The 27,605-nt window shown below is 43.2% G+C and overlaps 2 protein-coding genes across 11 annotated transcripts in view; one reads left to right on the top strand and one right to left on the bottom strand.

Moving 5' to 3' along the window:
• Window positions 1–145: 145 nt before the first annotated feature.
• SHISA5 (shisa family member 5) lies at window positions 146–26,816 on the bottom strand. 7 transcript variants are annotated; one of them, XM_086845181.1, is made up of 8 exons: window positions 26,580–26,773; window positions 24,148–24,357; window positions 20,330–20,489; window positions 20,007–20,063; window positions 18,774–18,833; window positions 5,822–5,937; window positions 5,303–5,521; window positions 146–3,149 (listed from the first exon to the last, which is right to left on the bottom strand). In XM_086845181.1, the coding sequence occupies exons 2-8, from the start codon at window positions 24,329–24,331 to the stop codon at window positions 3,073–3,075; spliced, it is 873 nt and encodes a 290-aa protein (XP_086701307.1). In that variant the 5' UTR covers window positions 24,332–24,357; window positions 26,580–26,773; the 3' UTR covers window positions 146–3,072. The 7 variants fall into 7 exon arrangements, with proteins under 7 accessions (XP_086701307.1, XP_086701304.1, XP_086701309.1 ...); XM_086845178.1 differs by having other exon boundaries at window positions 24,775–26,772; XM_086845183.1 differs by lacking the exons at window positions 24,148–24,357; window positions 26,580–26,773 and adding exons at window positions 21,743–21,848; window positions 22,172–22,529.
• The window catches only part of RNF123 (ring finger protein 123), a 47,563-nt gene continuing 46,713 nt past the window's right edge, over window positions 26,756–27,605 (top strand). The window contains exon 1 of one of the 4 annotated variants that reach the window (XM_086845172.1): window positions 26,756–26,825. The gene's annotated coding sequence lies outside the window, so the exon portion shown is untranslated. Of the gene's footprint in view, window positions 26,977–27,605 lie in introns of all 4 variants that reach the window. The other 3 variants (XM_086845175.1, XM_086845173.1, XM_086845174.1) reach the window with 3 other exon arrangements.

The following is a 27,605-nucleotide window of genomic DNA, read 5'->3' as shown; positions in this document are numbered from 1 at the left end:
CCTCATGTGATATTCATGATACAAAGTGACCCAAAGTAGACTCGGTAACACAAGCTGTCAAACACATGGAGGAAAATGTAGCTTTGCAGATACACCCCCCCTAAATAATACTCAAAATGAGGCTAAGAAAACCAAGTTGACAGAATGTATTTCAAACACTGCATTTATTACAAAGGTGCATAGAGTTTATGCTATTTGGTTTGAATACTTATGTTTAACCTACAAACAACATACAAAGCAAGGTTACATGTAACCATGTATGTAACAAAAGCAACAATGATTATCTAGTAAATTCAATATTCTACTGTTTTTATTTTCACAAAACACTTCTGAAACAAAGGCACTTACAGAAGTTAAAAAAAATAAGATATATCAACATGTAAAGTCTTAGCTTCCTCCCCCCTCCCTACAGCACTGTGGAGAACAAGTGTGACGTGAAGGCAACAGATGCTGGGACTGACACATCAGCAGTGCTTAAACTGAAAACTTATGGATCATCTCCATCTTTTTTGTAACCATCCCATTCTCTTCAGTATTTGAAAATAAGCTTTAACAAGGCTGCAGGGCAAGAACCAAATAAAATTTGGTCCTGCACCTCACAGTTAATTATTAATGCACTAACAGTAAGAAATTAATCACAATCTGATTAATTGTGAACTGAACAATTTTCTTTCGGTAAGTTTCGTAACTGAATTAGTAATAGTACTGCTAAGGCAGCTCCTTGTATATTAATGATTGATCTCTTATTTTGTACATAGTTATCACTTGCACATGTCCACGAAAGGAAAGGTGTCCATTTTCAGGATCCTCAACCCTACCCCTAGCCCTCATCTCCCACCACCACACACAGAGCAGTGACAATTCAGGACCATCTGTTTGGTCTGTACAACTTCCACCCCAAAACCTCCTATTTGGGAATTCCTGTTATTACTGCCACCTTACTTTCCTCCCATCTCCTCAGGCATGATGATTGAGCCATCCTGCCATGAAACTGCAGATTTCCCTCTCACAACCCAAACATGACACTGTGACTGCCCTCCTTTTGTCACACCAGGTGGGGGACAGGAACAACCTCAGGAAGCCCCACACTGGATGCCGTACCTGTGTTCTCCCTGGCCTGACTCTACCCAGGCTTACAAAGGTGCTGGAACAATCTCTGCCCTCCTTCTCCATGAATAAACACCAAGGGTAGAATCCATAGCAAGGGATTTATTTCTGCAATTACTCAGTGTCCTCCTACAGAAACATTCCAGGTTTCTAAGGCAACACTTCCTCCTCCATACAGGAGACACCATCCTTTTTTGGTTGTTCCCATGTAACAAGTGACAGTGTAATGAAGTTTTGCCCAGTTTCTCAGCTGAGAAGGCAGGAAGGAACACATGCAGGACACGTGTTCTGTGAGTGCCTCTTGGCACCATTACATGCTATCAACTGCAACACTCAGAGAGGTCTAACAGAGGGGCACAGGTGGTCATGAACTCCAACATAAAAACTTTCAACAAATTTCTTCTGAAATGCCCTGAAAACTTTCTTAAAAAAAGAACTGGAATAATCCAGAAATAGACTCAAAAAATCAGAAAGAGGAACAAGGCTGCCTTTGACAGCAGCAATTTCCATCCACTCTGTGAGGTAAAAGAATGCCACCAAACAATAATATACCCCAAATGTAGAATCACAGGACAAATGGCTCAATGGCCTCTCTAAAAAAGTAAAATCTGTGTAAAAGATATGTTAAAATTATTTCACTGATTATGTCACAGTGATACATGCAAATAACTACATAGTTCTATGAGGATGACCAACAAATTGCATTTCAGTGTTGGAAAAGACAGAATTGTTGAGGACAGTGAAAAAAAACCTACCTTGTTCGAGCAATAAAAGATTCATAAAGCCTAAAGCCCCAGCAGTGTTAACAGTCCTGAGGATATCTCAAGATGTTTCATGACTGAAAGCATTACCTTCTCAAAAATACATTACCTGGCTGTGACCAAATCCTTCCTTTTCCTGACTTCTCATTCTCTGCTCAGCTTTATGGGAATGTTGAAGACAAAAGGGAGGTTTAAAGCCCTCACCTAGCATATTGTTACTCCAAAGCAGACTGGATTTATAAAGGTCTGTAATTCTTGGGCTCCTGCCACCTACAGTTCCCATAAGAGACAGTGGAAAAACCCTGAGCATTTGAAAACCCCAATCTTCTGCTGACATCCCATCTCTCCTGTAAAATAAATTCCTTCTCTGTGATGAGGCAGGACTGAATGCCAAGGTACCTTTGCTTAACGAGCGATTAAGGGGCTGATTTTAATTCCAAACTCATTAGCAACAGGTGGCTGTAAGCTTGTCCAATACTACCTAAACATGAAAAACTCACCCAAATAATTTTTATGAAGAATTTTCAGGATTTCAGCTTTTGATCTATTTGGTCCATTAAGTGGCAGAGAGTCTGTTAATTTCTAGTGATAACACCCAATGGAGTTATAACACCTTAAAACTGGAACAGAAAACAAGGAAATAACGTGCTATTTAGAACTACCTCAAAGACAAACATGGCTTACTACCCCTTACCAAAGGTAAATGTGTTGCAAAAAAGGAAAATTCCCTTTTGAATGGTAAATCAAATGATATTAAATGATAGCTTACCTAACAATAGTAGCTTCAAAACAGTTAGAATTTACATAACATGCATCAGGTAGTTTCTTAGAGGTTTTTACATTTTAATACTGTGCAAAAGATTGCTACAGCTTTGGGTATTTGACAATGCTCATTTTAGACCATTCCTCTCAAAATTATTGCACAGCAAATGGTATTGTGGTTCTGTATTTCTGAAATACTCCTTCACTTCTCTCATTGTATCTAGAACAAAATCTCTTTTTGTATTTGCTTGAGGTATAAATTAACTTCTGCAAGAAAAATACTCCTTCCTTGGAGCATTAAAGTAAAGAAGATACTGATTTTCACTCTACTTAGACAAAATATTGTTGTCTTCCAGAAAAATATAGTACAGGTGGCATGTTGTAAACAGAACAAATTATATTCTGAAAAGTTTTGTATGCAGAAGCACAGTAGAAGAGCTTTTCAATAGGTGGGCTTCTGAGGATCCACATAAGCAGGGTTGTAAGGGGGCTGGGTGGGGTAAGGGGCTCCAGCACCAGCTGCAAAAGCAAAACACAAGAAAAAACAGGTTTGTAAAATGTATATTCTGAATTCTACATATAAAATGGCAATTTCTGTTTTGAGCCCACAGTTCAGAGGTCCAAGTTAGCCAGTAACTTAATTGAACTAGAAAACAGCTTGTGCTCACTCATAAAACATCTGCATTTCAGAAGATCACAAAAACCATTGTTCTCGTTGGCTTTGGGGCTTTTTTGATGCTGAGTGTGCATGAGTAGCCTTCAGGGGAGAATCTAGTCTAAAAAAAAGGAACAATATGGCTCAAAAACAGAGCCAGTGGAAGTCAGGGGTGCACATACAAAAGGATATACCTGATAGTGTGCTGAGAAAAAAACATTTGGCCAAAAGCAAAAGGACTAGAGAAATCATCTTAGGATTCCTTCAGGGAAAATGCTTTCCTGTTAAGTATCAAAAAATTAACTAAGGAAATAAAAGGGAAAACATTCCCTTTTTTTTTAAAGTGCCCACTACTGAGCACATGAAAGAGTTTGACTTATATACCAGATGTGTATCCCTTGGAAGAGATCCTTGTATTCTACTGTTCTGAGAAAAGCTGCTCTCAAGTGGCATCTTCATTTTCAGCTCTGTCAAGCAGCACAAGTTTGTTCAAGTAGCACCTGATCAGATCCCTGGAAAGTGCAAGTGTGGTTATCTTAGGCTGATCTTGTAAAGTGAGTGGGTTTGGCTCTTGTGTGGCAGAGCAGGTATTCTCCATTGGCATGTGAGCTAATTAACAGCCTACTCCTTGATTAACAGGCAGGAGAAATGTAGGAAAGAACTCTCACTGTGAGGTATTTTCAGCTGCCAACACGGAAAGTGCTTTGGTATGTTCCCAGAAAAAAAAAAAATTAAAAATCAAACACCAAAACAACTTTAAAAACTAACGAACCAGCAAAAGCCTGAGAAACCAGAGAGTAAAAGTGAAATGACTAATTCATTGGCTCCCTCACATGAAAAAGATGAAGCCAAAGCACTTTGGCATAATCCTATAAAACCCACAGCTTCTCTGGCATTTATAACAGAAAAATAGTGTCAACAGCCCTGCCAAGTGCTTTCACATGTGGGGTTGGTTTGCACATTATTAATGTTTACTATTAACAACTTCTGTTTGCAAATCTTTCACACCATGAAAAGCCATTTTATGTTATAAACATATTTGAGCTGTCCTGGAAGTTACTTTCTAAGTGTTATTTACTTACTTATATTATTACATATTACATTTTTACTTATTTACTAGTCATAACTATACTTTTTTACTTATACAGATGAGCAGTCAGGCTTGTAAGAGGGCTTTAAGACCCTACAGGTAACAGCCTAGTTTTGGCCCCTCTGAGCAGTCTGAAGCCAATTGTTCAGAGAACAGCTACTACCAGCAGAAGTGGGAATTGGTCATTGCAACAATAAGGCTGCATGAAAACAATATTGTGAAAGAAGGAAAGCTGAAGAAAAAAGATTCTGATAATTCAAACTGTAAATTGTCAACAGACTTCTTCCAATCCCTTTGTCATGGGCAGGGACACCTTTCCTGAGACCAGATTGTTCAGAGCTCCATCCAAACTGGCCTTGGACACTTCTAGAGATGTGTCCATAGCTTCTCTGGCCAGCTTGTCCCAGGGTCTCACAAACCTCACAGTAAACAATTTTTTCCTAATAATTAATCGAAAACTTGCTGTCTTTTAGTTTGAATCCATTCCCCCATGTCCTGTCACTACATGTTCTTATAGAATAGAGCTATAAAATATTAGATTAGAAAGGGAATGTGGGAACATCCAACTCATGTATACATATATATGTATGTATGCATGTTAATTTGCTTTGATTATAATATTAAATGCCAGCTGAGTTAGTAAAATGTTCTACTGGATCTGCTGACAGACCCACACATTGCCAAACTTTGCCAGTACAGCTCCAGCTCACACCTCCTCTGGCAATGCTTAGCACAGAAACAGTGACAGGGAAATTTCCACCAGGGTGAAATAACAGCATCCACCATAACTTGACTTCTACATAATTTTTTTACATTTGTATTAACATAGCCATAGAAAATAATAAATATAAATACCACAGGATTTTCTCCAGAGCAACTGTCTCTTCAGCTGTTTAGGAGATGAAGAAGCACTTGGTGCTGCCTTACCTGCCACAGTTTCATGATAAGCTGGGGGTCCTGCTGGCTGCATGGGGTAAGGAGGAGGGTACTGTGCAGGGTATGGAGCCACTGGCATCCCCGGCTGGGGCTGGATAGCCACGGGCTGGTAGCCTTGATATGGAGCTGCAGGGTAGTTGGGTGGCACTGCTGGTTGTTGGGGATAGGCAGAGTGAACCACCGCCGTGGTGGCAGTGGTGGTCACCACAGCTACAGGCAAGGAAAAGGAACATGGTTAGTGCTGGTGGTCCCTAAACAAAAACCTCAAGCAATTCCCAGACCCCACATATGGTGGGAGGAGAGAGAACTTCTAAATGCTCAGAAAATATTCCAAAACATCTTTCTGCAGCTTCACATTCTGAAGCGGCTTAAATATTTCTTTTTAATATTTAGGTATTGCAACTTCCAAGCAGAGTATTTCACCTCTTATAGGAATACAATTTTCCAGGAGGGATTAAAAAAAATAAAAATATCCTATTCAAAGATGTGAAACAGAAAATAGCTACTTACGCCGTGGTCTTCGACACGCTTTGTACAGACAGCAACAGGAACATGTGAGGCACAGAATAATAGTAATGACAATCACTGCAAAAACAGTAACTCCAATGGCAATAAGGGTTCCAAAACTGCAAGAGAGAAACCACCAGAACTGGTAAGAGTCACACCTTAACCAAACCTGCAGCAAACACATTGCTCCACCTCCAGTCTCTCAGTACTTATTGGACTAAAAGAACTGTGCAAGGCAATGCTGCAGGAGGTCAGGTCTGCTAAGCCAGGGGAAGCTGAACCACCCCTGACAAGGGGACTTTGGTCCCTCTCATTTTAGTCTGACTGCAGTTGTTGTTGTTTTAGTGAACACACAGGTTCAGAGCATGCCCACAATGAAGAATCCCAGCTTTTGGGGTGACAGCAAGTTCTTCTCACACTCCCTAAGACCTCTCAGTCCCAAACTGAAGACAACCTCTGTGCTGAACAGATTCTTGGCAGGTTTCTTGGCATCTCTAAACAGGTATTTTAGAATCCATGTTTCACACAGTTAGGATGAACTGAAATTCTGACTTTACTGCAACAGCAAGTATGCCAGGCTACATTATGGGATACAGAAACACTCCATAAAACTCCCAAATTTATTAGGGGAAGACCAGAGATTACAACAGCTTTGACTTCTGTGATGAGCACCAAATGGTGGAGGCAGATAAAACCAGTTACCTCAGGAAGCTTTACGAGTTCTGTTTAACACACAGGGGAGAAAAGGTATCACACCTAAGCCAATGACAATTCCCTTTAAAGTGCTAAATGAAATTATGTGTTTCCTACCGTCTGAAACCAATAAAGCCCATCTTCCAGGGAAGCCAAAGTCTCCAGCACTCTTATTTCTTAAAAAGCACACCATGCATCAGTTTTGGGAACAATTGCAGGAAGTCAGTTTTAACGAACAACCAGCTCTAAAATAACGACCAGAGAGCCAGTTTCACATCCATCCTGTTTTTGCTTGTTGGTAGAGACTCTGGCTACAAAGTTCTCTTTGTTTTTTTTCCCTGCTCAGCTTCCTGTTAACAGCTTTAAACAAAATGACACATCTCTATAGCATCCAGTAATTATCACTTGGCTACCAAAGACCCACCAAATGTGAAAAATGCATTTGTGTATCAGTGACACTGGAAGGTTAAATCACTGACAAAAAGAATTGGAAAATGCTTTACCCCTAGTCCAAATTTAAATGACCTCACCTCAGTGTCTTCTAGAGCTACTGAACCTTTAGTAAGCTGAGCACTGACTGAACACAAGCACTGACAAATAGGCTCAATTTAAAATGCATTATTTCCCCTTAAGAGAGGCTGCATCAATTTGATTCTTTTTCTCCAAAAACTAGAAGAAAAAGCTTGAGTCAAATCTCTTTCAAAAACAAAGATTTTATGAACATGTAACTGTATCTGACTTGAGCACTGATTTTGTGAAGCACTAAAGAGAGCACTATGGATATAACCATGAAGTATTGAATGGGATAATGTGGACTGCCCACGTGCACTGCAACTGAGCAACATGTAAAACAGGAAGCAGGAACTGCTGCAGCCTCCTGAAGTCACAGGAACCACGTCAGAAACACTGCCAGGAAAATAAATGGATTACTGCAACAAAACCACAAGATGTGAAGGTGAAAATAATGTGTTGAGGAACACATGCGTATTATGCCACATTAATTTGCACCCTTACAGAATATTTTTGAGATGCTGACCTAGACATGCATTCCTAAACCCTTTTTTTTCCTAGTGAACTATGCTAAGGAAAGGAAAGAAATTTTTGTGTCAAGGAAAGATATTAGGACTGACAAAGGCAACTACAATTCTTCACCTGTACAGACAATGTACTTAGAACTTTAGCAAAGGCTGGGCAGAATCAAAGATACCAAAAAATTGAGATGATATGGAGAAATATTTACTCATTGTAAATTACTGATCACAGCAGGAAACTGGTACAGTTCCCTTATCTTTCTCGACTAAATTAATTTCTGACATGAGGAGCGCAAGCCCATCTGCAGCCAAGCTATCAACAGATAAAAACCCTGACCATGGGCTCCACTTGTTTAGTTTTAATAAAGTTTTCTGCTCAATGAAGCAGATGTCTCATATTTGCTACCTCTAATAAGGAACACAACAAAAGCAAAGCTAAAAAACCAACGCACCATGTTCTCACTTTCACCAAGTTGTTAGAGATACCCTGTGCACTTGGATCACTTGTGTCTTTGGCAAAATGACACAAGGACATTTTGCATCCATCTTTTGAAGAGTTAAATGAAGACACATGTTTGAAGTGCAAGTGTGGTAGATGTACGCATGAGAGCTCTGTGTTTGTGTGTGATCCAGTCCTACCCACTGAAACACTGTCTGATTGCTGCAGACCAAATTTATAAGCTTTCAGAGACAACCCAGCAAGTAAAATAACAGAGAGGAGTTAGCTCTTCTCACAGTTCTTTAAGGAGTTTAAAAACTGATTACTGGCAGGCATTTTTATCACCTACTTCACAGCAGATAATTTCCCTGCCAGTGCTTGGGCTCATGCAGGCTAATGTCTTGGAACAGCACAAAGTAGGGAGACATTTACAGAAAAAACAGTAAGTGCTGTGAACTTACAATTCACATCATCAACAGTCTCTTTCAACACTGGAGTCCTTCAAAAAGAAATTTTTTTTCTAACTATTTTTACTGACAACCAAAACTAGCAATACTCTTTTGGAATTTCTTCATGGTCAATCACTACCTTACTGTAATGATGTCTTTTTACTGCCCAAGGAGCACTGGCCTGAGCACTTCTTGAGCATTTAAGTGATATCCCACTACTGAAAAAGGTGTAGGGAGGCTTCCTATAATGGATGATAGTCAAGTGAAGCCAGAATGGTGCTCAACATACTTTACTCAGCGAACCTTCTAACCTTCAGGAGACAAGACATTCCAGGCACTCCATGAAGACTCTTGCAGTGTGCTAACTCCCTTCTTAGACAAGAATTGCTTCATTTGATTACTTTCACCTGATTAATCTGCCTAAAGAGCTCTAAAATAGTTGAAAAAAAAACATAGTCACATTAAATGGCAATTTAATTACCGCTAGCATTGTACACAAATGAAAAAGAACAAATGTGAGGGATTGTTGTTTACAGATTCTTCCCCTGAATGGTTAACAATGAGAAAACAAAAGCCGACCAAAACCGAAAGCACACCTGACCCCTTCATTCTGCAAACAGTTTTCATCAAACTCTGTCAGAGTGAAGAAATCAGGGTGGCCACAGCACCAGTTCAGAGTGCTCTGCTGGCGTCAGTCACAATTCAGGTTTCCAGACTCCCACATTATATATACCATAGTCTAAATAAAGCACACACACTTAAAAACAGCTTGAGCTCATTCACTGACATTTCCTGCTTCTTCACAGAAAAGTGAACTTTTGCCAATGATTTCATAAAAAAAAAAAATTAAACCTAACAGCAGTTTTACTGCAGCAATGACAAATTGTAGCTTCTCATAAAACATACAGGAAAGCAAATATTTATTAAAAATGGAGAGGTAATATCCTGCCCTTTCCTACCACCACCTCCCCCGCCTTGCCCTACCCTCCACTTCTGCCCCTATCCTCTCACCGCTGGAAAGCACTGAAGTGTATGTGTAATGAGAATATCTCACAGATTCACCTTTAATTATATTCAATTGAAAATCAAGCTAATTATTCAAAATAATTATCAGCTCACATAAAGGGAGTTACTTGCCTAGTTTACCCCCTTCAGGACTGAATGAGATACAATGGGCATATTAAGATGTGAGAACCAAGCCCAGGATCTAAATAATACTATTTGTAGAAGTTAATTCTCAAGGCAGTTGTTCATATTGGAGATCTCGAGTAGAAAAAAAAATGTAGACTTTATTTAAAGCATTTTCAAATATCAAAGTTTCGATTCCAGCAATGTATTTTTAAATCTTCTTAATAGTTTGAATCACTTAAGTCAGTGACATTTTATAAGCTGATACCAATGAAGTTTTCACATATGTATGCCTTCATGTGCCTAGGACATGCTAAAAATTTTGTCTTAAAACAGAAAGAAATATCCAAATGAACAATGAGACCACCTAGTTATGAAAAATTAGTTTCAAAAGCCATTTTATTGTGCAAGTTTTAATCTGTTCCAAGATTTGTTCCATGCTTTGAGAAACACACTGGTGAGGTTCTTTTCAAAAGCACTGCTGCGTTTAAAAACATTAACAAATAGCGAGTTATGGCTGTAACATGGGGTGGTCTGGAAATACTTCAAAAGATAATTTAGGCCATTCCTAAAAGTAAAATAAAAAATTGAGTATATACATGTCATTCCTTACAGCTCCAGAAAAGGATCCAGTTCCCAGAAATGTGATGGAATGGTAAATATCCACGTTTCCCTGGCTCAGGTGTAGGGCATGACCAAACAAGTCCCCAGAGAGAGATGCTTAAGTAACATTTTAGTCACAGCCATGTAATGCCACATATTGCCTCTAAAGTTTAGCAGGAAAAATAATAAATTATTTTTTTAAAAAAGCAGTATCAATTCCCAAGGGCCTTTCAGAGGGATTCGTTTTTACAACTTTACTAACAACACACTTCCTCAGTTTAATGTTTTAGCATAAAAATTCAAAACATAAGAACCACTTTCCTAAAGATTAAACAACAATAATTTACTATTATTCAGAAAGAAAACTCACAGGAAAACATCAGTCTGATATTAACACAGGCAAGAGTGACCAGCCTGTTTTAGCACAGCCGGGCGCTTCAGCACAAGCAGACAATCAAAATATACACCAAGTTAAGGCTCTTTGTCCAGGTGCAATCACAGTAATTGCTGGTGCAGCCTTGGCCACCTCCCCAAAACAGGATCTCTACATGATCAGGAAGATTCCAAGTGATTTTTGTGGTAGGCAACAGGCAGCCCAAGACTCAGACTGAGCAGCATGGTTTCAATTTTATAAAATCTTGGTTGTTTCATCAAAGGTTTGGCAGGTTTGAGTAACTGCAGTCATCTTACAAGCTCTGCAGTGCAGTAAAGTGTGGATTGGAATTGTGATGTCTGGTGTTTCAGACTAACATTAGCTCAATTAGCACTTCAGAGTGTCTCTCCTGGGGTTCTGCCCACATACAGTCCCTTAAAGCCATTTAAAGGGTTTCGCTTTATTTTGACTAACCCCTCTGAGCAGCACCTGCTCAAGCCATCACTAACTGCAACTTGCTCTAGCAGGGAGACAGATTAAATGAAAACCCCTAAAACTCAGCACTACTTTCCATAATTCCTCCTGGGTACTTGGAAAAGGAGCTTGCAATGGCAGCCCCAGCAAAACAACCTCTGTTTACCTGCAGTATGAACAGCCCTGAGCTACATCCCCCAGAGCCCACAGCTGAGCACAGCCCAGGGACCCAGCTCTGGCGTGAGAAACAACCTAGAACAACAATAATGCCATGGGAAACAAGAAACTCTGCAACTGCCAGAGTGCTATAGAAAAAGAGAAGGCAAGAGTCTTTCAGGAAGAACTTTGCTAAATATGTACTGAATGGAGCCTTTAGCTGTTTGTTCATACAGGAACCTGATGTGGATTACTTTAAGCCCAAAATAATAAACTTTAATTTTATACATAAAGACCTACTGGAAATAAAGGAAATACTATATTTTTTATATTATATTTACATTATTTTTTTTAATTCTTCATTTTCAAAAAAATAACATGTTTAGCAACACGTGTTCTTAAACAGCTCTTATGAGAAAGTGGCAGGGAGGGAACTTCCTGGAGTTTGTGGTTTTACTTAAACATCCAACACCCTGATCCAACAGGTTATTATGGAATATGTATACAAGCATCTCTTCTTGGTCCATAAAGAGTGCACTTGTACTAAATATGTCTATTTATATAAATCCCTTTGTAATACATACTAAAAATACAATTTTCCAGTGAATTTTCCCAGGAAATCTATTATTGTACACTTTGTAGACAACTGAGAGTAACTGCTATAAGAAACTGGTGCATTAAAATATGCACATAACAAGGGGAAAAGTCAAGGCTGCATTCAGAGGGACTGAAGTCTTTCATCAGCAGCACGAGAAACTAACACTACAGCTTCATGCAGGCCCCCAGATAATTTTCAGTCCATTGGACCCTCAGCATAAAAACTGTTCTTAAACAGAATTAAAGGCATTTGCTTCTGCAGATGGTAAATAAATTTTAAATGTTCCTTTAGTGGCAAAAAGAGAGTGCAGATTGATTACAGACATTTAAGGCAAACAACATGAGTCAGTTCCCTTCCTACCACCCACTTCAAGGACACAGGATGTTACCTCCACACCCAAATTCAAATTTGGCAATGGGAAGGATTTTTCTTAGATGGTTAACTGAATTAACAGAACAAGTTTAACAAAAAGAAAAAAAAACCAAAACAACTAAGTGCCATAAAAAAAAATTCCCCACAAAAACTGCAATACTATGAATTTGTTACTGCCAATACCATACTAATTCTAGAAAGCAGATTTAAGCAACTAATTAGAAATTAACTTAGCCAAAGAGTTAAAGGATTTTTTTTCCTGGCAAATTGAAACCTGGGGTATGACTATCCAAACACACTGGAATTGCAGTAAAAGGAAGTTTGAACTAGGTTACACCCACCTGCTTTGCCTGCCTTATTACCCAGCTTTTATAGGAAACACACCTTTTTCTTTAGCTACATATATCATCACATATAAAATTTCCAAACACCGTGTTCAGGCAGGAGCAAGGTTTAAATTAATTAAACTAATTATCCCATACTACTGTGAACTGACATCCTGCTTCATATTCCCCTTCTCTTCTGGAACATTACTCATCCAGCACAACAAGGGTCATCAAGGAAAATCTAAGACTACAAACGAGAACAGACCACTGCAGCATAGGTCATATCTGGCCAACCACTACTTATTTTAAATGGCAGTGATTGTTAACAAGACCTTCACCAAGAGTCACAAAAGTGACTTTGATGACTAGTTCCTTTCATAACCTAAAAAAAAAAAAAAAAAAAGAAAATTTTTTAAGTTTACCTCTCAGTGGAATTAAGAGGCAGAGATCATGCTAATAAAAACAGAGGTGTATCACATGAAAAACTAATGGTATAAAATGTTTTGAATACGAAAATTTTGTCAAAAGGCCAATCTCTACACAATTGGTAATTTCCCAGAATTAAACTGATTTGTTCATTCCACAGAAGACCCTACAACTGCAATTTTAAAAGGCTGGGCAATTTGAGGATATTCTCCTCCTCCCATAATACATCCACAAACACAATCTGTGGCAAATATATCCAGCTACACCTCAGGCCATGTTTTCTTATGGCAGTATAAGAAAAAGCAGAGCTGGAGCTACCTTTGGAACTCACTCAACTTTTTACAGATCCTAATAAATAGCCATTGTGGTCTTCTAAACATGTTTTTAAAGGATTCTCTGTTTCTTGGGCTATAGGATCCTTCTCTGAGGGTTACCCTGCCTGCAACCACTTCCACAAGCTCTCTCCAGAGTCAACTTGTATGTTAAAAATTTACTATTTTCAGAGTTAGACAGAAGCACAGCAAAACCCACACCTAGAGGGACCATTCTACTCTGGTAGGTACCTACAGTCAATGAAGCACACAGTCACAGGAAAATTAAATCCTGAACAAAATCCAAGTGATCAATCTTACTGTGTCTTTGCATGCTCAGGCCAGGTTGTCTCGTTGCTGTCACACAGCCCTCTGTGGTTAGCAGAGCATTCTAACCCAGCCATGCACATCTGCCTCTTGCGCCAGGGCAGCATTTTTCAACTTCTTCCTGCTTGGTTTCTGAGGAAACGAAACCTAAGTGCCTATAGCAGCAGACACCACAACTCATAACCCTCTGCCACCTTCAAGCAGCCTCTTCAACAAGAACATGGTGAACAGAAAACCAAATGCCCCACAATGCAAGTGCTACTGCTAAATGTGCAAGCTGATGTTTACTCTTCAGGCTAGTAAAAAGCATAGAACATTTTTTTAAGTAGATTCAAATCCAAGTCTCAGTTGTTTCCAGGCAAGAAGCTTACATTCTTTGGTGAGATTAGCCTGTGCCTGAACACGAGCCTCACAGAACAGGCTGAATGCAGTTTAACTCATTTATTACAGAAAATATCAAGGACCAGCACTGGAAAATAAACCCTCTGCTCATTAAACAGAGACTACTTACATTGCTAGAAGCTTTTTTCCAGTTTTCATGGAGTTTTCCCTCTGGAAACATTCCACACCCACCTGGACACATTCCTGTGTAACCTGCTCCAGGTGACCCTGCCTTGGAGGGGGGTTGGACCAGATGATCTCCAGAGGTTCCTTCCAACCCTAACAATTCTGTGATTCTGTAATAATCTTTATGATTTACTTTCTTACCACTGGCAACCTATTAGATATCCTGGAGTATCCAAATACACCAGAAAGTGTAAACTGGAATCCCTGATAGTGATAGCAGGGGAGGAGAAATGGGGCATAGTTCAATATCACAGTATTTTTGACCTTGTCTGTGGAGAAAATACGGGCTTGAAAATATCTAAACCAGACAAAGAAAATCAGGATAATTATATATTTCACTGTTAGAAATATGCTGGTTTTGCTAGGTTAGCCCATAGCAGCCTATTGCAGATGCCACATTTCAGCTAAAGGCAGAGAGAATGACATGGATTTTCTCCATATCACAGAAGGACAAGGAAGCCACAAGACAACACATGGCTCAAACCCCAAATGAGCACATCCCCATCCAACGAGGCTGGTCTGTCTCCGCTGGCCAAAGCTCCCCAGGAAGATGGACATTCTGCCTCCCCCTTCTCATAAGGAGGAACAGCTTTGCCTCTATCATTACTGTACCTGTTACACAACCTGCTGTAACTTACAGGCAGAAATTAATTCAGAAACAAAGCCAAATTAACTGTGTACACAGACAATGTGAAGTTTTGTTTCCAATTAGAAAACCCATCATCAGCTGCCCCAACTACATTATTTTCTTCTGTAACTCTTTGATACAGATGTCCTGTATTGCTCCACCTCCTTAAACACTCAAATACTTCAGAATTAGTTGAATTGTGGTATGAGTCATATAATTTCCTTTTCCAGTAAGGGTCACTGTTGGAAAATTGGCATACCAAGGCTAAGTAATCACATTACCAATGAAAATAATAACAAGTTCTGTCCTGGTTAATCAGTGCTCTGCTTTTTGCAGTTTCTCAAAATAAGAATACTATATACAGCAGAATGAAAAGGGGAAACAAACTAAATTAACCTTATTGCTCACAATCCATCTTTTAAACCAAAGTAAAGCAGGGGAAAACTCAGTAATCCAGTTAAAATGGGGGGGAAAAAATCCCAAAACACCTTCCAGTAGTAAACCTTTGCCACAACACATTCACTGGCAGCAGATATTGGAGAAATTGCTTATGGTCAAGGAAAAATGGTGACAAATTTATCAAGTTTATCAGTATGAAAACCTATCCCTGCACCCTGACCTAAAAGCTCCACATGATCTTTAAGGACCGATCAACAAAGTAAAAGGCCTGAATGTGACTTAACCCTGACTTTTACAATTTTCTTAGAACACTTCATTTGCTTCCAAATGCAGCATTCTGGGAAACAAAATGCTTTCAAGTACTTAGAAGTGCAATATTAAGATCCCCAATGGAGTGTAATTTATTGTCTTTAAAATATCCAAAGGTTATAGTGTATGGACTGCTTGCAATGTGAAATACACTCCAAAGGATTGCCCAAAGTGCACATCTGCCTCAACAGCACCTGATACTCAATATAAATACTAAAAGAAATCAATATTAAAGGATGATATTAAAAAGAAACCTACTGAAAACTGGTGCTTTGCTTGCACTTCTGAAGAAGACCTCAGAATAAACACAGTGAAAAAGCAAAAGTACAAGCAAACTAGTAATTGCTCAGCCAGGCAAGACAATAAAGAACAAACATTCCACCAGTAGCCCTTCCCTAACCCTGTTCTAGAATTAGGGTGTAATTGTGGCAGGATTTCCAAGCAGGGAGAAGAAACACCCAGACCACAGAGGCCAGTGGCAAGTCCACAGGTAGTCTGTAACTAGCCCTCAGAAAGGGGAAGCTCTCTCAGAAAGACAGGATTTGTGAGCAGCGTGCCAGGGTGGTAACTCAATCTAGAAATCAGCCTGATGCACCCATAATGACCTACAATGCCAGGAAACCATCACCTCTTTTTCAAGGGCAGTGTCAAAGGTAATACCTGCAACTGTTAAGAAAGAACAGGGCACTAAAGGAAGTTGCCCTCTGTTGCCTCCTGTCATGTTACAAACTGTTCAAAGAGAATGCTCATCTTGTTGGAGATACAAAGAAATACTCCAGCTGACATCAGCCCTTCTCTCTACACAGTGAAGAATTCAACTAACATAGTCATCAAGAAACAAGACAAGACCTGCCTTTTACAAGAAATGGGCACAGAGAGAGAAGGTGGAGTATACCTTGCAGACAAGGAAGCAGGACAACTCTTCCAGAAGGAATACAAGCTTACTACTTGATTTAAAAGCACAGAAACCTCAGCATACATAACACAAAACTCCGGGCACTGTCTGTAACTAAACAAAAACCTATTTGGTGTCCCACTGGCAGCAGTCACAGATGGTGCCACTCACTGCAGTATTGGAACACCCTAAATGGGACAGCTCAGTTATAAGTCATTTTGGAAAGTTCTGAGATGTGGTTTTCCTCCAAAGTCATATCCGGGTGGCTTTTCAAGGACAGTATTCTTGTGAGTAATTACAACCTTTCTAATAAAATTGCCTAACAAGAAGGTAAGTTTGATGTCAAGTCTAGGCCTTTGCACAACACTTAATTTTTCAAAGCTGCAATGCAATTGAAAGGGAAAAGAGAAGTCACCCATCTTCTCATGCTGAGACATCCACGGTCCTCTTTTTAGACATTCCATAACATTCCGAAACAAAGGTAATTAAAACAATTTAACTGCTCCTTCCTAAATGTTTTTTCCCTGTCATTTACAAAGAGCATGCTCTGACTTCAAGATAAGGCTCATGCCTGCTGTACTGGAACCACCCATCTGAAGACAGAAGATCAGTCTCACTGAAAAGCAGCATCCCTCCTCCAAAATATTTGTTACACCAAACCCTTCTCCTTGTGGAAGGGACATCGCCAAAAGACACCAAGGCTCCATCCAAGACATCCACATACCCCCTTCACACCACCACGGCAGTGCCTATTGCCTTTAGCGCGCTCCTTCCTGCCCCGCAGGAAAAGATGTGCCTGAGCTAACACAGCGCGGGGGCTCCGCCCGGCTGTGCTGGGGACGGCGCACGGCCCCGACCCCCGCCCGCCGCTCCCGGGAGCGATGCCGCTCGCAGCCGCTGCTGAGACCGCTCCGCCGGAGGTACCGGGAAGGCCGGGCGGCTTCCCCCTACGGCTGCCCCCGTCCCCCCGGGGCTGTCGGGGTCTCTTCCCGAGCCCGCCGAACCCCGCCGCTTACCCCATGCTCGCCACCGCCGCTCGCCCCGCGCCCGCCGCCCGGCCCCGCGCACGTCACGGCGAGCGCACCGCCCCTTAAAGGGGAGCCCCAGCGCCCGAAGCCAGGCAGAGACATCAGCAGCTCAGCGGCACTGCGCAGCTCAGGCGTCCCCAGCCGAACAAGGACACGGAAGTGCTGGAGCGAGTCCAGGGGAAGCCACGATATTGATAAGAGGGCTGGAGCACCTCCCCTAAGGAGACAGGCTGGGAGAGCTGGGGCTGTTCAGCCTGGAGAAGAGAGGCTGGTGTGGACACCCCACAGCACTTTCAGCTGTCTGAAGGGGCTACAGGGAACCGGAGAGGGGCTGTTTGTCAGGAACTGGAGTGGCAGGACAGGGAGTAATGGGTACAGATTGAAAGAGGGGAAATTTAGGTTGGGTGTTAGGAAGAAAGTTTTTACTGTGAGGGTGGTGATGCACTAGAACAGGTTGCCAAGGGAAGCTGTGGATGCCCCAATCCTGGTAGTGTTCAAGGCCAGGCTGGATGGGACCTTCAGTAAGTGGGCCATGTCCCTGGCCATGGCAGGGGGAGGCTGGGAATAGATCATCCTTAATGTCCATTCCAACCCTTTAACATTCTGTGATTAATCCCTGCCCTCTCTTCAGCATCTTCTGCACTGTGAAAAACTGACACATTTTTACAGCGGGACTTGTGTCATCACCAATATAAGCTCAAAGGAATTTACTTCTTCCCAATATTGAAACAGATGGAGAAATACTGATAAAAACTAACTGCAAAAGATGATAGAACACCAAGGAGATACTTCAAACAAAAGCACTTTTTTTCCAGAGCCACTATGGATTTTCTGAGAGTACAAAGCACAGAGTAACAGCCATAAACTAAAACAGAGGATGTTCCACCTCATCATGAAGAAAAACTTCTTTATGTTAAGAATGACAGAGTACTGGAAGAAGCTGCCCAGGGAGTGTGTGGGGTCTCCCCTCTGGAGACATTCAAGTCACACCTGGACACATTCCTGTGTCATCTGCTCCAGGTGACCCTGCCTTGGCAGGAGGGTTGGACTGGATCTCCAGAGGTCATTTCCAACCCCAACTGTTCTGTAATTCTGTGCTAATGCTTCAACCTCCTGTTCAGCAGGAAGGATACAGATTATTATATACAGAGACTGTTATGGTCTAAATAGCAACATCCAGCCTCTTCCTCATGTCTCTCCTCCTTCCAATATGTACACAGATTTTGAGTCCTCCACACTCTTAACACACGAGTATTTCTATTTTCATATTCCAGCAGCACAGAATCATGAACTGTTCAGGCTGGAAAAGACCTTTAAGATCACCAAGTCCAACTGTTAACTGAGCACTGCCAAGCCCCCATGTCCTGATTACACAATGAAGAACCTGTACACAAATCCCACTGTAAAACCTTGCATGGCTTACCTGGGGTCAGGAGCATCTAAGAAATCATCAGGATCCTCAAAAATCTGCGAGTCAGAGACCCTGTAACAAGAGAATTCATTTCAAAACATGGAATTTATGACTTATTCAAGTTACCTAGCTAAGTCTCAAGTGCTTATGAAAGGTAATGTACACTAAAAAGAGAAATTCTTTTTGTTGTCTTTGGTGGTAAAAGTATGGATTTGACAATTGCCTGATGGCACTGTTCCAAGGCAGTTTTACAAAATTAAATAGACCATACATAGATTTGGAGCAGCTGAGGATAAATGCATTTACTGCATTAGCCCTAACTAACTAAAATTGGTCAGTGATTAACAACAAAAAAATCAACAAATTTAGCCTTTTACTAACCACACCTTCACCATTAATTAAGCTTAGTTTCACCCAGGTATGCTCTGACACAGGCATCCCTGCTTTGGGGAGGAGAGAGGAGCAAGCACAACAATTTGTCCACCAAGTGGGGTCATATTCTCATCCTCTACATGGAAAAAACCAAACACCAATTTTATAAGGGTTTCTGTTGCTCAGAAACTGAACTAAAAGCAGAACAGAAATGTGACATTTCAGTGTCACCTCCTCCTCCACCTGGCTAAAGGATATCTGACAGTCTTTGCTCCTACACTACAACTGCACATCATCATGGCCTCCAAGGACCAGATTTGTACTTTGAACAAGGCTTCTTATGCCTGGGTAAAGGGGAGTGATGCTTGTTTTCCCTGCAGATATGTGGGTGCTTTTCTGTGCTTCCCAGAGACAACATGGAGCTCAGGCCAGTGCTTCACTCCAGATATCCTTCAGTGGTTAAGCCCTGCCTGAGTCAGGTGCAAGATAAGCAAGTGGCTCAATTCTGGTTTGTGCTCAACCAGCCTCAACAATTCTCCGCAGCAAGGCTGGCAATTTTCCACTACAGTCAGAACTCAACAATAGGAGTGGAGTTTCAGATGTCCTCTCTGCTCCTTTGGGATGCCTTTCACTTGGTAACATTCTCCATCTGGAGCACAAACCAGTGGTACCTATCTAGTGTCCTGGAGCATTCAAGTGCGAAGTTAAGCTTTCAATAACAAGGACTTCCCACATGATGTAGTAATACTGATAATGACACTCATTTTAACAAACATCAGTGCATATTGTATCAAGCCCTCCCACCAAGGTAAAAAAAAAAGCATATTAAAGCTTCATCCCAACCAGTTGTTGGACAGCAGTTCACGGAGTTACCTCAGATTCTCGCTTAACTTCTTTAAAGCTTTCAGAGAGTCTTCTATGTCAGGCATCCTCAGAAAAATTAATTAGAGTGTAAGTATTTGAAAATTATCAAGAAGATAATTCACAAATATAATAAGATAATCACATCAGTTCATGCATTAATTTATCCAGCTCATTGTTCCCATTTTACAGCTAAGTAACAAGCATTAATGTTGATCCCTGATAGAGCCTGATAGAGATATAGAGGAGAAAGGTCATTTAGGAAGATTTAACCATTAAACAGTGTGTTTTTCTCATTTGATAACAGAATTATAATGTGTTGTATAAATTCATACCTTTGATTACGCTGATTGCAATTTTGTTCGTCAAATTTTAGTAATATATTAGAGCAGCAGTATCGATTCACACAAGATCCACAGCAGAAACGAGGACAGGATTGTGCAGGTCGTACGTCGCCTAAATAACTAATATATGCATGACAATCTTCACTGAAAACTGAAAAGAGTTACAAACCAATAGTTAGTAAAGAAATAATCACACAAAGTCTTTTTCTCATACCGACCAGATCACTTAACATTTAAACATGCTGAAAGCATTTGGGTCAGATCTTAGAAACCAAGTATTTCCTTTAGTGTACAGCAGAAGCAAATACTTACGCTTCACACAAAATACCTCATCTTCATTGAGCACCTCTATCCAAATGTTCAGACATAAGCACTAAACTGCATGACAATATGAGATACTGGTGATACTCTCTTCACTGTATCTGCTAGTAGCTACCAAATTACTGCAAAGACTCAGAAGAGCAACATGAGTTGCCAGAAAGGTTAAAATTACCTTAAAAAAGCCCTAAGATTAGTTAGAAGAAAATGTTAAATTTTCCTAGAGATTTGACTTGATGGAAAAGATGCAACACCACTGCATTCACTGTAGGTTTGGATTTCCATGTGACTTGGTTGTTTCTACCTGTTGCTTTGTTTACTTCACAGAAAATCCTAATCCTGATAATCCATTGCAGAAAACAGATGTCATACACCACATTCTTAGAACTAAATCAGTCTAGTGGCATTCCCACTGCAAGCATCACCTGGTGCAGCTACAGTGGTAATGCAATGGGGATGTTCACATACCAGGATGGCTCCCTCATGGAACATCCCACACTTTTCAGAACTGCATTGGGCTGACCCATTCCTTAAGGGACTGGCTGTTTTCTCTGTCTTTGCCCTGCCAAGCCTAAGTAACTGCAGCATAAGAATGGCATATTAAAAGCTTTTAACTGCCACATAAAAATACTTCTCAAAGTTTAAGCAAAAATCATTTCCCAAGAAGGGTATCACTTCATTTTTTAGTGACAAATGCTGCAGTCAGCTGGTTTCTATTCATCATTTGCTTCCTGTCACATATCACATTAACAAGACATACCCTGATATCCTGCTTCTACACCACAGTCCTTCCAAAAAAACTCAAATACCTTCAGGTATAGTTGTTCAGAGAAAGCAAACAGGAAGATACAAAGATAATATTTAAACTGACTTTAACATTTGGAAATTCAGTCTTCATTCTCTAGCATCAAGAAATACCTGAATACTTCAGCTGTTGCCTGGAATAAAACACAAAACTTTTCCAAACAGCGTTAAAATGATAATATAAATGCAAGTCTTTAATTAAAAGCCTTAATGGTGCACAATATGGTGATATGCACAGATGATACAGTATTTCTAAAATTTTTATAACATTTATTAGTATACCTATCAAATATTGTCCAGTAAGAAGAGCAGTTGGTTAGGTAATTTCCCCCTGGGTTCTGCCCCACTGGAGCCCCCTCAATCTTCTTTAGCCTAAACTTTACTGTGTCTACAATATAAGGTGCAAAACCAAATGTCCTTGCTAGACTAAAGGCAAGAATGTAAACAGAATTTCAAGAATGTATTGTAAGGGTTTGGCAAACTGTGGGGGAGGACAGGAAAAGTACTAGAAGTTACAACATTTATTAACAGTCTAAGAAGCTACAAATGCATGAAAAATATATTAAAAGCTAAAAACATTTTACATTTCACAGCCAACAATAAAAAACAAAAACCTTCTAGGAGTTTAAACATGGAGGATCATTAAACAGGAACAAAGAGGAACTTCTGTATCCATAGCACAGTACTTTTAACAGCTTTACATATGCTTACACACGGTCCATCAAATTTTTCCTCTGCAGACACCTAATGCCACCTGGCTGCTCCCTCCTTCCTCTATCCCTAACAAGGAAATGACAGGTAGCTAAACCAATTCCAAAATAACCTGTGATATTACACAGCAAGCCAACCAACAAAATTCCTTCCAACATCTCACAATTGTACTACTGCAGCACAATAAAATAAAAGGAAAACCACAGGCCTAGTTCAGTTCTCAAGTGGCTGAGCTAAGTCAATAAGGGCTGAGCACATCAAAGGAGAAGGAATTTGGTGCCTCTGCTTTGTTCCTCTCTTCTTTTATCAGCTGTGGCATCCATGAGACTCTTCCTCAACTGACTGAATTCTCCAGCTCATCAGCTGATCAACTGATGGCACTTTTTTCCCCCATGGTCTTCTGATGGGTTAATTATTTGAAGCACCTGAGAACAGGCATAGTCCACACCCAACACAATCCAGTTACTGAGGGGTTCCTCCTATCCTACAGGGCATCAGTGTAATGATTTCACACCATCAGTGCCACACAAAGTACCACAGTACCACTTTAACAGAGTGACCAAGCTCCATCTGGAAAGCAGAGTTGCCGAACTCTTCTCACCTAGTTCCCAGTCACTGCAATAAGTACTAACTTCCACCCCTATTTATTCAAGAGCAGCTTGCATACAGTTACAGCTGTAGCACCTTCATGGTGAGTCAGCCTAAAGAACCCTTTTTCTGGTGCTCATACCTTGAAGTACTTACAGATAACACTATTTAAGCTCAGCCCCCGAACTGTGATCCTGGATTAGTCCGACCAAGTCAAACATCTTCTTGCACGTCACGAACAACTTTCTAACACAGGTTTGTGCAGAATTTGATCTCTCTGATCAAGTAACAACACTGATATATAAAATATAAAGAGTGCTTCTCCTTCTCTGAGACCTCTCAAGTCAAGTTCTGTGATCACATCTGCTCTCTCTAAGCACAGGACAAAGTTGGGAAAGACCACACAGTCCATCCTCTCAGCACAATAACAAAATAGCAACAGATCGGGCTGCTGAAAAAAAAAAACAATTAACAATAATAGCATTTGATGTATGAACTCAATCATCAGACGAGCTTACGTAGTCCTGTTTATGTGATATCATCACTTAACACCTCAGTGTTTCTATTATCTTCCAGTAAAAGGGTATAATTTACTGTGTCGGAGGTTAAAAGGTGAAGGTTTTTAATGGGACGCTTCAAGAATGGCTGGCAGCCACTTCAGTACATCATTGCCTTAGCTTAGTTACCAGCAGCTCGTATCATTAGGAGGGGTCCTGCAGCCGCTGCTGGCCGACACCACCGCTCAACACAACCCGACCCCACTTCGGCAGAGCTCTGCCCTCATCAGAACTTTTCCCTCGGCGCCAAAACCGCTGTGAGCGTGTGGGCACCTCCCGCCGCCGCCGGGACCACGTGCCCCAACACACGGTTCCAGTCCCCAAACCTCGGTTCCAGTCCCAAAATCTCGGTTCCACAGCCCCAACACCACGGTTCCAGTCCCCAAACCTCGGTTCCAGTCCCCAAAGCTCGGTTCCAGTCCCAAAATCTCGGTTCCACAGCCCCAACACCACGGTTCCAGTCCCCAAACCTCGGTTCCACAGCCCCAACACCACGGTTCCAGTCCCCAAACCTCGGTTCCACAGCCCCCAAGCCACGTGTTCCTCAGCCCCTCCCCACCCCCCCCAAAAAACCACGCGTTCCAGTCCCCAAACCACGCGTTCCACAGTCCCAAAACCACGCATTCCTCAGCTCCTACCCCGGCACGGGCGGCTGAGCTGAGCGGGCTGAGCTCGGAGCCTGGGGCTCCTCACGTCGGGGGCTTCGGCCAGGCCTCCCCGGGGGATGTGATCATCGTCTCCGAAAGCGATGCCGGAGCCCCTCAACTCCCCGCTCGGGCCGGGGCCCTCCCGCTCGCCGCTCCCACACCTTCCCCCCCTCCCCGAGCTCACCGGCTGCCGGCAGCAGGAGAAGGCCGAGGATGCAGGCGGTCAGCACTCCCCGACACAGAGCCATGAGGGCGGCAGCGCCCCGCGGAGCGCAGGGAGGGGCGGCCCGCGGGAAGCGGCAGCGGGCGGGACGGGGCGGAGCAGATACCAGCGAAAGATTTCTTTCCCCATGAGAGGAACGCCTCATCGCAATACATTTAGGTTGGAAAAGACCTGTGAAGATCATCGAGCCCGGTCTGTGACTGATCACCACTATGTCAACCAGACCATGGCACCAAGTGCCACATCCATGCTTGCCAAGGTGCTCGTTCCCTGAATGAATCACTTCTGTCAGAGTCTAGCTAATGGACTTATGTCGTGCCCTGGCCTTGGAAGGCCATGCAAAATACAGTAAAGCTGGTGAGAAAATCCCAAGCATGAGTTTGGCTTGGGAGGTGGCTGGTAAAAGAGGATCGCAGGGGACACTCTAAAGGTAGGAGCTGAAGGAAGCAGTCACTCCCAGCAGTGTCCCACACCTAGTATTGTAATATGTCTGGGCAGTTCAGGTTTCTATCCTGATCCTGAATTGCATTTGAGACATTAATTCTGCAAGGTTGGATTTCACATTCCTTTTCCCCGTTCTGGTTGTACCTGAGACATTGTGTGGTTGCTGTCCAGGCAGGTTCAGTAGTGGTCTCTGATGCTCCCTGAGGTAACGTTCCTGCTGCCTGGCCATGCCACCTGAGCCCACAACCTGGTCTGCCTTCCCCTGCCCAGTAAGTTTCTGAGGGTAAATGGCCTCTGCTCTATACTCCCCTCTGGTTGCTTTTTTTTTTTAACAAGACATCCTCACAGGCCTTCCAGAAGGTGTCTCAAGGAGAGACTTCAGTCTCCTGCACCCTACCTACTTCCTAGCATATTGCAGAATCTCTCCCTCACAGGAGAGGAAGCTCAGAAGTGTTAGGAGATTACTTGGGAGCATTGGCAGAGGTAAATGGTCAGCAATCCAGAGGCTGCCACAGGCCTCTTCCTCACAGAATCCCTTGTTTATTTTAAGTAAATTCTTCAGTTTGGATCCAGTTGAAGAGCCAGGACAGTTTCTTGACCATATGTTAGGTAACAGGTACAGTGTATGCCAAAGTCTTCAGTAGGCCCAGACTTGTCACGAGGAGGAAGGTCTCCCAAGTTCAAGAGCTTTCCCAAGGTGGTTTCTAGGAAAAGACTATCTCTTCACCAATGCTATAACCAAATGCATGTGTGAATTGTGGGTTGTTCTGACAACCTGACCTGAAGGTTGTATGGATTGTATATGAGCTCAAGAACCATATCTAGTAGATTGTTGTCTTGTTTGTTGCAGACAAGTAAACAGAGACAGAAGTGGAGAAATTCTGTTGCTTTCCGGAAGTGAATTGTTCAGCAAGTCTATAGCTCCACTGTGCCCCAGTGTCTCGTGTTAAGATGGAAAGAGTGACTGAATTGTGTGGTGTTGTAATTTCCCCATACCTTATGAGAGCGAAAGCTTGCAAAGTTATTCTCAGGCAGAAACCTTTACATTTTGATGAGTCTACCATAAGAGGCCTGGGTTTAAAAAGCAAGCAGAAGCCGCACAAGGTCAAACAATCAGCACCCAGAGCATTTTGTTCACAGTGGCCCAGTGTAATGGTCCTGTGGCCAGACACTTTTGTCAGGCCTGAGAGAGCCTCCCAGTGCACTTTACTGTGCCAGTGAAGTGGGGTCAGGGCCAGCACTGGGGGACAGTGCATGGCGGGTCCTGCAGCGGCATCTGGGCTGGCTGTGGGGATTCTGGGCCCAATGCTGCAGGCTGGAGCACTCTTGGATCCACATGGGCCCAGGGGTGCTGGAGTGTCTGACATTTTCTGGATCTGGGGAGACATAAGAGGACCCTGGTGGTAGCAGGCTGGTGGTGCTGAGGCTGCTAGAGTTGGGTGCGTGCGAGCTGTGGAGTTGGTGCAGCTCTGGCACAGGTTGCCCAGAGAAGCTGAGGCTGCCCCTGGATCCCTGGAAGTTCTCAAGGCCAGACTGGTCTCATGGGAGGTGTCCCTGCCCATGGCAGGGAGGTGGAATTAGATTATTTTTCAGGTTCCTTACAGCCCAAATTATTCTGTAACTATGTTTCGATCTTGAAAGTGTCAGATGCTCCAGCCCATGCTCCCTGTGCCCACGAGGATCCAAGACTGCTCCCACGTGCAATGTTGGACCTAGAATCCCCACAGCCAATCTGGACACTGCCACAGGACCTGCTGGGGACCGTTCCCCATTAATGGTCCTGATCCCACTCCAAAAGCACAGTAAAGTGCACTGAGAGGCTCCACACTCGTGTCGGCTTCCTCCTCCTCCTCCTCTCTCCCAAGGGCAGCATTCGGGGTTGGGGTCAGAGGATGATTGTCTCCCTGAGGGTCGGCAGCACCTGCCCAGGCCTCCCTCGTGCCACTTGCCTAGCTCCACGGCCGAGAGCTTCACGTCTCGGGGGCCCCGACCCTGCTCGGTTTCCTAGAGAGAAGTTCACACAAGCACCGAGGGGGTCTCTGCCCTCTGTCCTTCCCCGGGGCAGGGCACCGCGGCCCGGCCCTGCCCGAGCGCGGAGAGAGTCCCACCCGTCTCCCGGCAACGCGTCCCGCCCGCCCGCCATGGCCCTCGCGGGTCGCCGTAGCGGCGGCGGCGGCGGCGCGGCCGGGCCGGCGGTGAGTGCGGCGGCCGCGGGGCCCGGTCGCGGCAGCGTGGGGGCTCCTCCGGGGGCCGCGGGGGTGCTCGGGCCACGGCCAGCTCGGAGAGTGCCGTCCGGCTATGCGGGAAGCGCCCGATCGAGGGGCGGCCGCGCCCCAAGGGTTGTAGGCAGGTGTAGGGTGTTCTCGGGTTTGGGGTGTTTGTGGGCATGGAGGGTCCTTCCGGGTCTGGAGGTGTCTGTGGCTGCAGGGAGTGCCGCCCCGTTTAGGGGGTGTCTCTGGGTTATGGGGCGCCGCTGGGCTCGGGGCGTGCTGCCCGCCTCGGCTGCGGGGTGAGCCCGGTTTTGGGGCTGGTTCCTGGGTGTGAGCATGGTGGTGCTGCCCGGTGGTTGTGAGTTTGGGGTGTCGGCAGGCTGCGGTGCCACGGGGGACCCACGCCTGGGATGAAGGCAGGGCAGTTTTATGCTCCATGTCGGGCTGTGCTGTTTCTCTTTGCCTGCTGCGAGTCTCAGGGCTTTGCCGGCAGCTGCGAGACAAAGTTATGTTGGCCGGCCTGGCTTCTCGGCCTCCTCGCCTGCTTCCACTTCAGATCAGGCTGCTTCTGTGTTGTGTGTTCTGCCCTGCTGCTGGAAGCTGCTTGCTTTTGCCAAGAGAAGGGAGTTCAGCCCGGGGTCAGGCTCAGAGCAGGGCATCTTTGCTTCTGTGAATGGCTTTTGGGGCAGATGTGTGTCCCCCGGCTCTGCCCTTTCTCAGACCTGTTGAAAGCAACATCTGCTCCAACTGAGCAAACACCCTGGC

The sequence above is a fragment of the Cyanistes caeruleus genome, chromosome 11 (genome assembly GCF_971803275.1).
Source record: "Cyanistes caeruleus chromosome 11, bCyaCae1.hap1.1, whole genome shotgun sequence".
Taxonomy (NCBI): domain Eukaryota; kingdom Metazoa; phylum Chordata; class Aves; order Passeriformes; family Paridae; genus Cyanistes; species Cyanistes caeruleus.
The sequence above is the reverse complement of the archived record's forward strand: the minus strand, read 5'-3'. Positions and strand labels throughout refer to the sequence as shown.